The sequence below is a fragment of the Euphorbia lathyris genome, chromosome 2 (assembly GCF_963576675.1).
Source record: "Euphorbia lathyris chromosome 2, ddEupLath1.1, whole genome shotgun sequence".
NCBI classification, from domain to species: domain Eukaryota; kingdom Viridiplantae; phylum Streptophyta; class Magnoliopsida; order Malpighiales; family Euphorbiaceae; genus Euphorbia; species Euphorbia lathyris.
In genome coordinates, this window is record NC_088911.1 from 10,050,502 (window position 1) to 10,066,475 (window position 15,974).

At 36.2% G+C, this 15,974-nt stretch overlaps 1 protein-coding gene across 9 annotated transcripts; it reads right to left on the reverse strand.

The window, feature by feature from the left end:
* Nucleotides 1-546: 546 nt before the first annotated feature.
* LOC136216556 (uncharacterized) lies at nucleotides 547-15,526 on the reverse strand. Of its 9 annotated transcripts, none has more exons than XR_010683337.1 (7): nucleotides 15,094-15,402; nucleotides 14,843-14,961; nucleotides 14,375-14,665; nucleotides 13,220-13,687; nucleotides 12,644-12,710; nucleotides 10,640-12,517; nucleotides 547-1,129 (listed from the first exon to the last, which is right to left on the reverse strand). XR_010683337.1 is itself a non-coding variant. In XM_066003093.1 (7 exons), exons 1-6 carry the CDS (start codon nucleotides 15,149-15,151, stop codon nucleotides 12,444-12,446), a joined length of 1,077 nt encoding a protein of 358 aa, XP_065859165.1. In that variant the 5' UTR covers nucleotides 15,152-15,402; the 3' UTR covers nucleotides 9,688-12,338; nucleotides 12,436-12,443. The 9 variants fall into 9 exon arrangements, 7 of the variants coding, with proteins under 7 accessions (XP_065859165.1, XP_065859170.1, XP_065859168.1 ...); XR_010683336.1 differs by lacking the exon at nucleotides 547-1,129 and having other exon boundaries at nucleotides 9,688-10,955; nucleotides 11,408-12,517; XM_066003093.1 differs by lacking the exon at nucleotides 547-1,129 and having other exon boundaries at nucleotides 9,688-12,338; nucleotides 12,436-12,517.
* Nucleotides 15,527-15,974: the final 448 nt, after the last annotated feature.

Below are 15,974 nucleotides of genomic sequence, written 5' to 3' on the forward strand. Positions count from 1 at the left end.
CTATAAATGTTTATTTTAGAATTAAAATTATTATTTTTATGAAAAATATAAAAAAAACATATGGATAATTAATGTTTATATACAACCCTTAGGGTCGTATATAACATTTGCCTAAATATAAAGCCACAAGTAAAAAGGGAGGAGTAGTATCTTAGATCAGAATGAAAAAGCACAACAAAAGCCCAAAGCTCATCCAAAGCCCAAAGTGGCCTAGCCTAACATGTTATTGGGCTATAAATGACCCAAGTCGCTCATTAGTATCTCGGCTTTCGGCTCGATAGAAGGTCGACTGTGTTCGGCTCGATTCCTAAATAAGCCGAGATTGAGCACGATGAAACAAGATTTATAAATTATATAATTTTGTGTTAAAGAAATTTCAAACGAACATAATTATAAGTTGTTTGCAAGCAAAATTCATAAATAACAAAATGCTCACAAGCAAAGCTCGTTAACAAATCAAGCTACTAGCTTACGAATAACATATTGAGTTCTAACTTGTCAATTTTTTAAAAAGATGACTATAAACATGCCAAAGCTTGACTCTATTACAACCCTACCGAAAGCCCAAAGCTCATCCTCTCTCTTTATTGTTAGAAAAGGTGAAAGAGTGACATAGAAAAAAGTAGAGAAGAAACCAAAGTAATGTAACAAACATTTCAGTGGATGCCTCAATCCGTGACCCAATTTCAACTTTACAACCTCCTTAAAGACCCTATAAATTCCCATATTTCAGCCCCTCTTCTTTCACATCATCACACTACAAGCTAATTAGAATCTCAGTTTAAGCAAAAATGAAGAGATCAGCAGCCATACCTTTAATGCTGGTTGTGGTTGCCATTGTCGCAGTGATGGTAATGCCCGGAGAGGCGATTGATTGCGGCCAGGTGAACCCGTGCTTAGCCTCCTGCATTCCTTACTTGACTGGAGCAGACGCTTCTCCGTCCACTGGATGTTGTGCCGGGGTTAAGAAATTGAAGGGCCTTGCACCAACTACCGCGGATAGGCGAGCTGCGTGCGACTGTGTTAAGGCAGCAGCGGCTCGCTATCCGAACATAAAGGACAATGCAGCCTCCTCGCTCCCAAATGCGTGTAAAGTTGAAGTTAACATTCCCATTTCAAAGACCATTGACTGCAAAACGTAAGTTTTCCTAATTGCGCAATCTTTGTCTTGATCATACGCAAAACACAAGCACACTTAGACAGGGGCGGACACAGGAGGGGGCCAGGGGCCAAGCCCCTCCAGCCGCCGAAACCACTATACTCACCAGTAGTTTCGGCCCCTCACGTCTCTTCAAAATTTGAGGCTACGGTGGCTCTGGCCCCATATTTCCAAGAAATTTAGATGGCATGCTATATTGACACTCCAAAATTGGCTCAGGTCCGGTTAGACCTCTCTAAATCTAAAATTTCTTTTTTTTTTTTTTTGCCTATTAGGCTATCTCCAAATCCAAAATTATAAATTTTTTACCCTGTTATGCACTTTTTAAATCCAAATTTCTATTTTTTTTTTGTCTGTTAGGCCATTTTTAAATCAAAATTTCTAAATTTTTTTTGCTTATTAGGTCCTTTCTAAATCCGATTTTTTCTATTAGACAATTTTTTTTTATATATGTTAAGAATTTTTAAACACAATATAGCTTTATTTTGACAAGTTTTACATTGGTACTTACAAATTATTTCTTAACCACTCATATTATAAAAAAAAATTTAAACAAATTCGATTTAACAAAAAAAAAATTACACACCACGTGTAAAATCGGCTCCCTCAGCCGAACAATCCTGTATTCGCCACTGCAGTTAGAGGCGGCAATTATATAACAAAACAAGATGAACACAACACGAACTTAGTAGGTTAATGTTTATGAAACAAACAAATGAAAATGCATATTTAAGCGCGTGGTTAATTCAATATTTACTAATTAAGTTCTTGATATTTTAAATAGATATATTAAACTCTTGAACAATTAATTTTTTTAGGCTTAATACATCATGCGATCCTTAAATTTTAAAAATGTTCTATTGACCCCTATACTTGTTTAAAGTAAACAATTAACCCCTAAAATCCATGTGGCGGAGTAAGGAGAGATTTTGAAACATGTTAAGCAAGTTCACGAGACTAATAGATCACTTTAAGAAAGTTGAAAGTACCTAATAAGTACCTTTTAGAGAATCAATTGATCACTCTGAGCAAGTTGAGTTGATTTTTTTGGACAAGTATAAGAGGTCAAAGATGTATTAAGCCAATTTTGAACATATTAAGCCTCTTATCTATTAAATGGATATATTAAGCCATTGAACAATTATTTTTTAACATAATTAATTACATGTCATTCAAAGTCCGTTTAGCGTGGGTGGAACTTCTAGCATATCACTATTGTAACATGTCACCTGACACGTAAATCACCACATTAGATAAATTTTTCCTAACAAGTCATGTAAAATAACCTTACCACATCAAACTTAAACTAACTTTACCATAACCCCTACCGCATAGTTATTAAATGCACACGTTGCACTCAGGCGCAAAGAAGTTCTGGAGCCTAGCGCGTCAGCAAACACACAAAATAAAATTCAGAAAACTATCAATTATAATATTTTAACTATAATAATGATAAATTCTAAAATCAAAATGAAATAAATACCCCACCATGACAATATTCTTAATCATAAATAAATTCTAAACTTAAAGTTCAATTGCTGAAATAAATAGCAAATCCTAATTTGATTTGACTAGTAGTTACTTCTCATGCTGTTCTTGGAAATTCGCTGCTCTTCACTTTCAAAAATAATTCATTGTGTGTTTCTTTAACCACTCTATTCTTTTTCAAGTATATAGCTCTGTTTGTTCTCTGTTCTGTTTCCCCCTGCTTCTTTCTCTCTTCTTTTTTTGTTTTTTTTATCTCGTGTGACTTGTTTGGTAAAAAGCTTTTTGGGTAAAATTAGAGGTTTAAGTCACTTTAGATGTTTTGACTAGTCAAACCTCTAACAATGGTGTTTGGTGAAAAGATGTTTGAAAAAGCTCATTGGATCCAAATAGCTAATTTTGAAAGAGCTTTTTCAATTAGTTTATTGCTTCATCTCTTATGAATGATATTTTTACTCCTATTTATTACTCTTTAACCCCAAATAATTGTTTTATAATGTCTTTATTTGTCATTTATCCAAACAGCTATTAGCAATCAGCTAAGTTTTACCAAACAATTTTACACAATCAGCTAGTCAAATCAACTAACCAAAAAGGTAATCAACTAACAGCTATTTGCCAAGCTATTTGCCAAACAGATCCTGTGTCTCCAAATTCAAGTGTATCTTCCTTTTTTTGCTTTATTTATTTATTTATTTTGGACCCTAGATGTGTCTGATCCAACAGTGAATATTAAACTCTTTTAAAACCCCTAAACAGTACGTATGCCACCCTGGCATGCCTCTGATCACCGTGCATAGGCGCACAAAGCGCGCCACAATTACAACACACATCATAAGTGTTGGGCTTGGCCCAATTATAATTTATGAAATAAGCTCATGTGTCTTTAAGTTTTTCAAGTGAAAAGTATCCCACATTGCTTTCAAAGCACTTGGTGGAGATATTTATAAAGGAGGTCCTCACATGCTTGGGGTGTGCCCCAAGGGGTACCCATTTTTGTGAAAGGGTGAGGATCTACCTCTTGGTTGACCACCACGCGCGCGCCGCCGCCCGACCGGGCCGGGTTGGGTTGGGTGTGGTGTAAATAATATAATTTTTTTTTCAGATGGCTGTTTTATCCTGGAGGCGACCGGAATTCATACTGTTTGCAATTTTCCGGCAGTTCCGCGAACGTCTTAAAGAAAGCGACTCTGCCCATTTATTTTTGTTCGGTCTGTTCCTGTTTTCTGAGTTCCAGTTACAAGAATTTTAAGACGAGTTCAATTGCTGCTGATGGCTACCGAACAATCAAATGGGATTGCTGAAATCAACAAACCATTCCGGTTTGAAGGAGCTCACTTCCGAAGATGGAAAGATGGAGACAGAAGATGTTGTTCTACCTCACAACAAAGAAGGTAGCTTCTGTTCTGACTTCTGAAAAGCCGATTGTTCCTGAAGATGGTGATGAGGCAAATGTTCGTGCTACTGTTCGTGCTGCTGAAAGATGGACAGAAAATGATTTTCTGTGCAAAAACTATATTCTCAATGGGTTGACAGATGACCTATATGATTATTACACTGCTGAAGAAAAAACTGCCAAAGAAATTTGGGAAGCTCTGCAGAGGAAGTATGACACTGAGGAGGCTGGATCGAAAAAATATGTTGTCAGCCGCTACCTCAAATTTCAAATGACGGATGACAAATCACTGGAGATTCAATCTCATGAATTGCAAAAGATAGCACGTGAAATCATTTTAGATGGTATGCCTCTAAATGATCAATTTCAAGTTGCTGTCATTATTGACAAATTGCCTCATTCGTGGAAAGATTTTAAAAATGTTTTGAGGCACAAAACAAAAGAATTTTCGATGGAAAGTCTGATTACACGCCTCCGAATTGAGGAGGAAGCTCGAAAACAAGATTTAAAAGAAGAAGTGCTTATTGTTTCTAATAACACTAAAAGGTCCACTGCGATTCTGAAACCCACTCAAAAGAATTTTAAGAATCAGAACCGCAAACCAATCCAAAATCGCAACACCCGAGTTAATTTGAATTGGAACCTTCAAAGGAACCAAAATAGGCCACAGCAACAACCACCTAGAAATGATGCTGCTTTCCTATGCTTTAATTGTGCGAAACCAGGTCATATGGCACGTAAGTGCAGGAACAGGCCAAACACTACTCCTAGTGTTAACCTGACTGAAGAGCAACATAATTTTGTTGCTATGATTTCTAAGATCAACCTCATAGGTGGATCAAATGGGTGGTGGGTAGACACTGGTGCTTCTCGCCATGTTTGCTATGATAGAAGTATGTTCAAAACATACACTGCTGTGACCGAAGATAAAAAAAAAGTGTTATTGGGTGATTCTCATACCACTATTGTTGCTGGAATTGGTAATGTGGAATTGAACTTCACATCTGAAAAACCTTACTTTGAAGGATGTGATGCATACTCCAGAAATGAGGAAAAATTTGGTTTCGGACTATCTTCTCAACAAGGCTAGTTTCACTCAGACTATAGAAGCAGATTTATTTACTTTGACTAAGAACAATGTATTTGTAGGAAAAGGCTATGCTACTGAAGGCATGTTTAAGTTGAATGTTGAGATTAATAAAGTGAATGCTTCTGTTTACTCCTTGTGTACTTTTAATGTTTGGCATCCTCGTTTTTGTCATGTTAATAAGCGTATCATTAAAAATATGAGTAACTTATGATTAATTCCAAAATTGAATTTGAATGAGTTTCTTAAATGTGATTATTGTAGTCAGGCAAAAATCACAAAAACACCTCATAAATCTGTTGTTAGGAATTCTGAACCTCTAGATTTAATTCATTCTGATATATGTGAATTAGATGGAAAGTTGACTAGAAATGACAAACGGTATTTTATAACCTTTATTGATGATTGTTCTGACTTTGCTTTTGTTTATTTGATGAAAAATAAAAGTGAAGCGTTTGACATGTTTAAGTTGTTCATAGTTGAAATAGAAAATCAATACAATAGGAAAGTCAAGAGACCTCGTAGTGATAGAGGCACGGAATATGGTTCTAGCCTGTTTATTGATTTCTATAAAACACATGGCATTATACATGAAACCACAGCACCTTATTCACCAGAAATGAACGGAAAGGCTGAAAGGAAAAATAGGACACTTACCGAATATGTAGTAGCGATTATGCTTAGTTCAGGTGCTGCCTCACATTGGTGGGGAGAAATCCTTTTGACTGTTTGCTATGTGCTAAATAGGGTCCCCAAATCAAGAAGCAAAATCTCTCCTTATGAGATCTTGAAAAATAAAACACCTAGCCTATCATATTTTAGAACTTGGGGTTGTTTGGCTTATGTCAGGATTCCTGACCCAAAGAGAGTCAAACTTGCTAGTAGGGCTTATGAATGTGTGTTTATTGGATATGCTGTGAATAGCAAAGCATATAGGTTCTATGATTTGAATGCAAAAGTCATTTTGGAGTCAAATGATGCCGACTTTTATGAAGATAGATTTCCTTTTAAATTGAGAAATAGTGGGGGTGCATCTAGTAACATGCCTGCTATTAGACCTATAGTGCAAAAAGAGATTGAGGAATCTGAACCTAGGAGAAGTAAGAGACCTAGAGTATCTAAAGACTTTGGTTCTGACTTTTATGCTTTCACAGTAGAAGAGGATCCACTTACTATACAAGAAGCCTTAACCTCATTAGATGCTGATTTATGGCAAGAAGCCATTAATGATGAAATGGACTCACTTGAGTCAAACCAAACTTGGCACTTAGTAGACTTACCACCAGGTTGTAAACCAATAGGTTGTAAATGGATCCTTAAGAAGAAACTGAAACCTGATGGTTCAGTAGATAAGTTTAAGGCTCGCCTTGTAGCTAAAGGCTTTAGACAAAGAGAAAATGTTGATTTCTTTGATACTTATTCACCTGTCACTAGGATTACGTCTATACGTGTTTTGATTGCTATTGCTTCTGTGCACAATCTAGTGGTGCACCAAATGGACGTTAAAACTGCGTTTTTGAATGGTGAGTTAGAAGAAGAGGTTTATATGGATCAACCTTAGGGCTTTGTAGTTTTTGATCAAGCCCATAAGGTATGTAAGTTAGATAAGTCTTTATATGGACTAAAACAAGCACCTAAGCAATGGCATGCAAAATTTGATAACTTGATTATTTCAAATGGCTTTAAGGTGAATGAAAGTGATAAGTGTATCTACTACAAATATGAAAATGGTCTTTGCACCATTATTTGCTTATATGTTGATGACTTGCTTATTTTTGGATCTAATAATCATGTTGTGAATGTTGTTAAGTCAATGCTTTGTGAAAACTTTGACATGAAAGATCTAGGAGAAGCGAACGTCATTCTTGGCATAAAGATAACTAGGTCTGAAACTGGAATTTCTTTAGATCAATCTCACTACGTTGAGAAGATTCTAAAGAAATATAACTACTTTGATTGTAAACCTGCATGTACACCTTATGACCCTAGTATAAAACTTTTTAAGAACACTGGAGACAGTGTAAGACAATCAGAGTATGCTAGCATAATTGGCAGCCTTCGTTATGCCACTGATTGTACTAGACCCGACATTGCATATGTCGTAGGATTGCTATGCAGATTTACTAGTAGACCTAGTGTGGAGCATTGGAATGCTATAGAAAGGGTCATGAGATACCTTAAAAGAACCATGAAACTTGGATTACATTATCAAATGTTTCCAGCAGTCCTTGAAGGATATAGTGATGCTGACTGGAATACCTTATCAGATGATTCCAAGGCTACTAGTGGCTATATTTTCAATATAGCTGGTGGTGCCGTTTCATGGAAGTCTAAGAAATAGACTATCCTAGCTCAATCAACCATGGAATCAGAACTGATTGCACTAGCTGTGGCTAGTGAAGAAGCAGGTTGGTTGAGAAGTCTGTTAACTGAGATTCCCCTATGGGAAAAACCGATACCAGCTGTATTGATCCACTGCGATAGTACCGCGGCTATTGCTAAGATTCAGAATCGTTATTACAACGATAAGAAACGACAGATACGTCGTAAGCACAGCACTGTGAGAGAGCTACTCACTAAAGGAGCTGTTAGAGTGGATCACATACGCTCAGAAGAGAATTTAGTTGATCCTTTGACGAAAGGATTAGCTAGAGAGAAAATCCATAATACGGCAAAGAGTATGGGACTTATGCCCCTACAGTGATGAGTTACACACAATGGTAACCCACCCTATAGACTGGAGATCCCAAGAAATAGGTTCAATGGGTAATAACAAGTTGTGTTATAATATGTGTCAGATCATGCAATTTGAAGCATGAATATCCTGAAGCGATTTGAGGTTGAGATAATAGAAACTCTTAATGAAATCTATACTCCATTTGGAGTGAAGTACATAGCTACAGGAGTACTTTTGATAGACTCACCTATATGAATGTGGAAGTGAGGCCGCTTCCTATGAGTTTAGGGCAAAACTCTAGAGCATTCATTAAACTGGGATAGACGTGCATGGCCATAAACGCACGGGCTACTAGAACTACACTCTGAAAAGGTTATGGCGTGATATACATCAGAGATAGAGTTCAAGACTACGAGTCACTCTAGTAAAATCTGAACTATACTCACTACGCAAAGGTTCAAATCGAAAGATACCTCTGTTTATGTCTGACCTTATGTAACTGCTCAGTAAAACGTTTTTCAAAAATTCTAGTGGGGGATTGTTGGGCTTGGCCCAATTATAATATATGAAATAAGCTCATGTGTCTTTAAGTTTTTCAAGTGAAAAGTATCACACATTGCTTTCAAAGCACTTGGTGGAGATATTTATAAAGGAGGTCCTCACATGCTTGGGGTGTGCCTCAAGGGGTACCCACTTTTGTGAAAGGGTGAGGACCTACCTCTTGGTTGACCACCACACGCGCGCGCTGCCGCCGCCGCCGTCCGTCTGACCGGGTTGGTGTGGTGTAATATATTTTTTTTTATTGAAAAATTAATAATAATTTTTTATTATTATTTTAATAAATTCGTTTTTTATTTTTATTTAATTAAATACTACTCTGAATTAGTCTTTCTGAACGTTATTCTCTTAGCATCTATTTTCTGAACGTGGCTTTCTGAAAACTCAGTCTCACCACCTTCCCCTGTTTTCTCTCCCACTTTCTCTCCTGTAAATCAGAGCTTCAACAGCTCTATTTTTCTGTATAAATAGGTGGTGTGAGACTGCCATTCACTCACAATTAATTTTGATTCATTCAGTCTGTATTTACGAAACTATTCATTCTGTGTTTTTTTGATACTGAGCAATTGAGAGTGTAGAAAGAAACGATTTTGTACGATGCAATACAAAATCGTATTTACAGATGGCTGTTTTATCCTGGAGGCGACCGGAGTTCATACTGTTTGCAATTTTCCGGCAGTTCCGCGAACGTCTTAAAGAAAGCGACATTGTCCGCGACTCTGCCCATTTATTTTTGTTCGGTCTGTTCCTGTTTTCTGAGTTCCAGTTACAAGATAAGAGGTGTTGAGGCGCCATATACAACTATGCCCTAAAGTAACCCAATCAAACTCATTTAGTTTAACTATTTTACTTTAAGGCTGTAAAAATAGGAAGAAAATAGAAAGACATACATGGGATACCATGTAATATAAGAGTCTACGTAATATACTTATACAATAATACAAGATTCTCCCTAAGTTACTACTGCTTAATTCCTACAATTAAGCAAACATAGCAGCCCCGCTAGCAGCCATCTAGATGTCACAACAGCCTTAGGCATGCTTACATTTATTACATCGACTTATTCTGTAATAAAGGAAACAATGACATACTTCCATGCACGCTAAACGGAATTTAAATCACACATAATTGGATTATCGAAGGGGGTTTAATGTGTTCAAAAATAATTCAGAACCAGCAGCTGATAGCTATTTTGTAAAAAAATCAACTAAAATATTTAGCAACAACAAATAACACGATTCTTATGAGATTTTCTTCTACATTTGATTTTTGTTGCTACTTTTGGAAATATGTGGCTCTCATAATTAAGTCACTCTGTCCTTGAGGCTTTCTTTAGCCTTGGCCTCGAAATTCCCCTCCTACATCTAAACTTTTCTATAAGAAAAAAACCCCATAATTAAGTGAAAAAAATACTTAATTACCATTAGACTTCATGCCTTGGGATAGCCGTCGTCAAGTCCGTGCCCAACAGGCAGAGCTTGGACAAGAAAAAATAACATTACGCTCAGCTTGGCCCAGGCCCGTTTAAGCTCACCTATTTTTATAATGGACTTGGGATTTATAAAAATAGGATAGTCCCACTCGACCTGATCTATTAATATTGATAATTATTTATTTTTATTATTACAATATATGTATTAATATTAAAATAACAGAATTTATAGACATTTTATGTAATATAATTTTAAAATGAAAAATTGATAAGGAGGTTTACTTGTTCAGGCTGGGCTAGGAATTTGATTTCAAGTCTAAGCCTAAAGCATCTCAATCCCAGTTAAATTGATAACGGGATGGATTTGGATTTGGATTTGGACCGAGCGCTTTTAGGTGTAAATCCGTGAGACCTGGCCCAACACGACTCATTAACAGGTCTAATTGCCATGTCAGAGATGTACAGCCTGTAAGATATAGTGTGGCTAGTTCGTTGGATTTTCATTTCAGAATAAGCTTAAGATATTGTATCTCAGATCAGAATAAAGAAGCATCCAAAAGCTCATCCTCTTCTATCCTCACTGTTAGAAAAAGCTGAAAGAGTGACATTAAAAAGTAAAGAAGAAACCAAACTAATGTAACTAACATTTTATTGAATGCATCAATCCCTGACCCACAAATTTCAACTTTATAACGTCCTTAAGAGCCTATAAATTGCCATGTTTCAGTCCCTCTCCTTTCATATCATCAATCACACTAAAGCTTATATCCATCACAAGCTAATTAAAATCTCAGTTTAAGCAATTCACACACAAGCAACAAAAATGAAGAGATCAACAGCCGTACCTGTAATGTTGATTGCAGTTGCCATTGTCGTGTCGATGGTAATACCAGGAGAGGCGATCAATTGCGGCCAGGTGAACCCGTGTTTAGCCTCCTGCATTCCTTACCTGACTGGAACAGACGCATCTCCGTCCACTGGATGTTGTGCCGGGGTTAAGAAATTGAAGGGCCTTGCACCAACCACTGCAGACAGGCGAGCTGCGTGCGACTGTGTTAAGGCAGCAGCCGCCCGCTTTCCGAACATAAAGGACAGTGCAGCCTCCTCACTCCCACAAGAGTGTAAGGTTGAGTTTAACATTCCCATTTCAAAGACCATTGACTGCAAAAGGTAAGTTTTCCTAATTGTACAATCTTTGTCTTGATCATACGCAAAACACAAGCACGCATAGAGGTGGCAATTATATACACTGTAACTTTCTGTAATCTTATTTCTCAATCTTTTCTATATCACATGACATATATTTATATACACAACTAGCTACTTATCTCAAAGACAGTCAAACATCCTTACCCCCACAAGTAGCCTAAACATCTCTACCCTACAGCAGCCTTGACCACACTCTGTATTAATTACATTGACATATAGCAGCCTAAGCAGCCTTGGGCATGCACTATATTAATTACATACACGATCCAATAACACCACAGGAAATCAACACTAACACAATTGAATTGATATGAGTATGACACGAAACTTTTTGTGGGTTGGGTTAGGATTGACTCATTTGACACTAACTTGATAATTTACATGACATGAACTGATTTACTTACATGAATTGCCTCCCCTAACTGCACATATATATACTGATTAACTAATGGTTGTTTTGCTTCCCATTTTCTTGGCCCAGCATCAACTGAGACGAAGGAATGTTGCAGCAGGAACTGAGAAAATAAAGCTTATCAAAGCCTTGAGTCGTGTGCTTGATTAAATATCTAAATAAACACTTTGTGATTCTTGCTAGTATTCTACTGATAATTTGTAATGATGAAGAAAATACCTTGGCAATACAATATAAGTTAAACCACTCTCTTCCTCTTATCCATATCTCTATCTATGAAAGCATGTGAACATAACAGCAAACAAAATAAACAAGGAAAAATGCATATTTACCGATTACGCTCTTGATCTTTCATTTTTGAACATATTAAGTCATTGATCTTTCAAAATGGACATATATATTAAACCATGGACAAATTATTTTTAGCACATCAAGTCCCTCTTGGATGGCTCCGTTATGTGTATGATTCGAACTCTATTAAACACGTTGTTAGCATGTTACTGTTTTAACATGTCACCTGCAGATTTTTTCTACCAACATGTCATGTCAACCCCTAAAATAACTTTAGCCCAACTATAAAGTAAAATGGTAATACATACAATGACAGTTCGAGGCGCACTAAATGGAGTTTGAATCAGACACATAACTAAGTTGTCCAAGGACTTAAGATGTTCAAAAATTGAATTGTTAGGAACTTAAATATGCATTTTACCAATAGACAACTCGAGAAATTAAAATGGGTATATAAGTACAAAAACTTTAGTCTTGTCATTACCAACATTACATTTTGAAACCAAGCATTGAGAAAATTTGCGATGTTGTTTATGAGATGATGTTGCGGCAGTTGATTAACTAACAAATATGTCAGGAATTGGACCCATAATTGTTGTTAGGAATTGGACGGGTAATTGATTATAACAAGTCTGATATATGGAACAGGAAATTAGAAATGTAATCACAAGAATAAGATATTTATAGTTAGAGATAGAGATAGTAACAAAAGTTATTATTGGATCTTACCTCTCAGCTTAAGCTTTTGGGATAAAAGCGTCCTTTTCATGGTACCGGAGTCTTTTAGAGCAAGTGATCGAGAGTTCAGATCCTGACAACTCAATGGAATTTTAAGACATGATGAGATAGGCCTATTTTGTACACGCTTCAACCCCAGGGGGCATTCAAGTGTTGGGTTGTGTTAGAGATAATAATAAAAGCTATTCTTGCACCTTACCTATCAGCTTAAGCTTTTGGGTCAAATCAATGGCTCCTTGACATTTACATAGTTCGGCTATTTTTACCTGTATCCACGGGCGAGGAGAGCACATGATTCGTTAGTTGGTACAACATTAACAAAATCTCATCCTTTACCTGAGTTCATAACTTTCGAATTCCATGAGACTCTATTACATCCAAAAGCTCACATATACATATCTCAAGAGCACAAGCTCCAAATTCTCAGCATAAATAAAAGAGCAACAACCCTTGCTTTTATAGGCCTAAAAGTATAATCTTTTTTCTAGTAGGATTCACTTACAGAGAAAGTTTTCATTTCCTATTCTAATTAGAAAAACCACACTAAATAGTATTCTAGACGTACTTTAACAACAGAATAAAGATAGTGATCAGTTCAGTTTCAAGAACACCACGACACCACAGATTCATCATTTTATCATCAAGTTGAATAGTTACACTAGTCAGGATGTCAATATATGCCAGACAAAACTCAACTGACATCCATAGTTTCAATTACCTCAAAGTGCATCTGCATATCAGGAGATCTATCAGCAAAATAGAACTTTTCACACACCTTTAATTTACCTCCACTCCTTTGAGCTGCAGATTCTAGCAGATTAACCAGTTTGTCTTTTTCATTACATAACCAAACTCGGTGTCTATCACACCATTGCCTTGGTGTTCCATGGAGGACAAAACGAATTCCTTGCGTGATTTTGGAGACACTCTCAATCACATTATGATCAGTGATATACGCACCAGCTGAGTTCAAACCCACATCCACATAATGAATCTCTGCAATGCTTTTTAAGAGGCTTTCTTTACTGCATGGTACAATATGAACTTCCCCAGAGGATTCCTTGCTCGTGCAGTGTTCCGGTGTACTTGATTTGACTTCTGAAAGGCTCAGCTCAGTCACTAGCTGGTTAAGCACAGTACCGCCCTTACTAAATCCAAGAACGAATGTTTTGGGCTCAGAGGAAGGAGATTGTAGCAGGGTGGACAATGGTCCCTTCTCTTTTGCTGACATGACATTCTTTACCTGCCATATTAACAATTTATATCATGGCCTTATGGAGTAAATTGCAGCAAAAGTCGATAAATTTCTGTTTCACAAAGGACACTGAACTTTATTTTCTTTTCAGTGAAATCACTTAACTTCACATTTGATTTCAATAAAGTCATTCCAAACAATTTGTGTATAAAAACTCACAGAATGTTAACGTGGCACAAGAGACAGTAAAGATATGATTTTTTGTGGCTTAGGATGTGTCACGTCGGACATGTCTCTGTACAAATTGATATATTTTCTTTTCTTTTCTTTTTCTTTCATTTTTCATAAAAGCAGATACAAATTTATTTAGGCAAAAAGCATTATAAGAGTCTCTGATATTTAAATTTAACACATTAATCAATTATAATCACAAACATTAAGCCTCAGATTATAAAAAAAAATAGAGTAAAAGGTGAAATTTCAGACGCATATGAAGTGAGTGATAACTCTTCTACCTGAGTTTGATGTTTACAGCTAACTTTTTGTTGGTAACGAAGGACTTAATTTGTGCAGTTATTGATGATTAAGCGTTCAACGTGTCAAATTAAAAGACTAATTCAACAAAAATAAAGAAAGACCAGACACTTTAGGATACTTTTTTCCATTCGTTGACTCAAGTAAATGCATTGAAAATGATGGCATCATAAAAATAAGGATGGGAGACAATTAACGTACCTCTCTGAGGCAATTTGATAAGAGAGAGATGGTTGAGGTAGAAGCTGGGAATTCGGCTGCACTGTAAAATTTGGGCTCCCCACAACGATTTACAGACGGAATGAAGTCTCTATAAACGGCAAAAGGCCCATTGAAAACGGGCGCCTCAATTACCCAAGCATTAACACTAGCACCGAATTTAGAGACCAAAATTTCAGCTATATTCTGCAGATCAGATAGTCTTTCAATCACTGGATTCCGGGTCCCCTCAACTCTATCTCCAGAAAAGAATATGGCATTTACAGAAGGTACCTAACGTGTGTTGTGTTAAAGAGAGGATAAATTGCACAGATTGTCTTAGCTTTTTGCTGTCTGTTTTACAAAGGTTATTGAACTTTGCAAGATAGACTACAAATTTCAATGACTGTCGTTAAAGAATCACTGAGCTTGTACAAACGTAAAACCACAAAGCAAACAGCAACAACTTACAACTAATGATTTGGAAAAAGAAGAGATGCAAAGACATACAGCAACTCTGCAGTAACTTGTGCTGCTAGAACCCACCGGAACTCTTAGAACACCTCTCCAATAGTCCATCAATGGCTTCACTGTTAAAAGAAAACAAGTATTGTCGTTGAAATAAGTTACTGACGTATGATTGAAGTACGATATACTATATTTGCTGAAAACAGAAACCTTATTATTGTAGCTATAAATCTGGAACAGAATTCAAACATTACATATTTGCAGTGATAATCCAATAGAGCGCAAACACAGAAATATTCTTGCGAAATGCATAAAATAGATATATCTGTCTTTGTATAGCTGCAATTTGATTGAGAGCGTTCTACACAATCAAAATTTTCGCTATAAAATATGCAGAAAATAACTTAATTCTTGCGAAATGCATTTGATTGAGAAATGGAGATACAATCAAAGAGATTCAGCTAGAATTTTTTGCAAACAGGTGGCGTGCATTTTATATATTATCCACGAAGAACAGAGAGCCAAAAGCAAAACAGGATTTGAAGAAGGAGAAGTTATTATACAAATCTGATGAAGAAATCAGAGAGATACCATAAGCTAAAGCGCAGAGTAAGGATTGAGATTACTACTGGCCTCCAGAATGTTGAACAGGGTGAAAGAGATTTGGACTTGGATCAATGGTTTTGGTTCGAGGTTTGGGCCTAATTGGGCTAACTGTGTTATACCTAAATGCTTAGAGCGAAAATCCAAACTAGTCAAAGTAGCAAACGAGAAATTTTACACTAATGCCGGAGTAATCCTCCCGACCAATCAAAATCATTTTGAATACCACTGTATAGGCATGATTGGTTTAAAGAAAATATATATATATATATATATATATATATATATATATATATATATATATATATGTTATAAATTGGTAGGGAGTATTATTCCACGAGTACCCCCAAAATTTTTTGTAGCAAACACACAAAAATTTGATAAAAAAAAAAAAATTGGGCATATAGCGGTAAGGTACGAAATTGTACAAATTTAACCTTAACGTTTCTAAATAAGATTGATTTTAGTTTTACGTTACCGAAATTTTAAAAAAATTGGTTTAACTATTATTTAACTGTCATATTGAACAGAG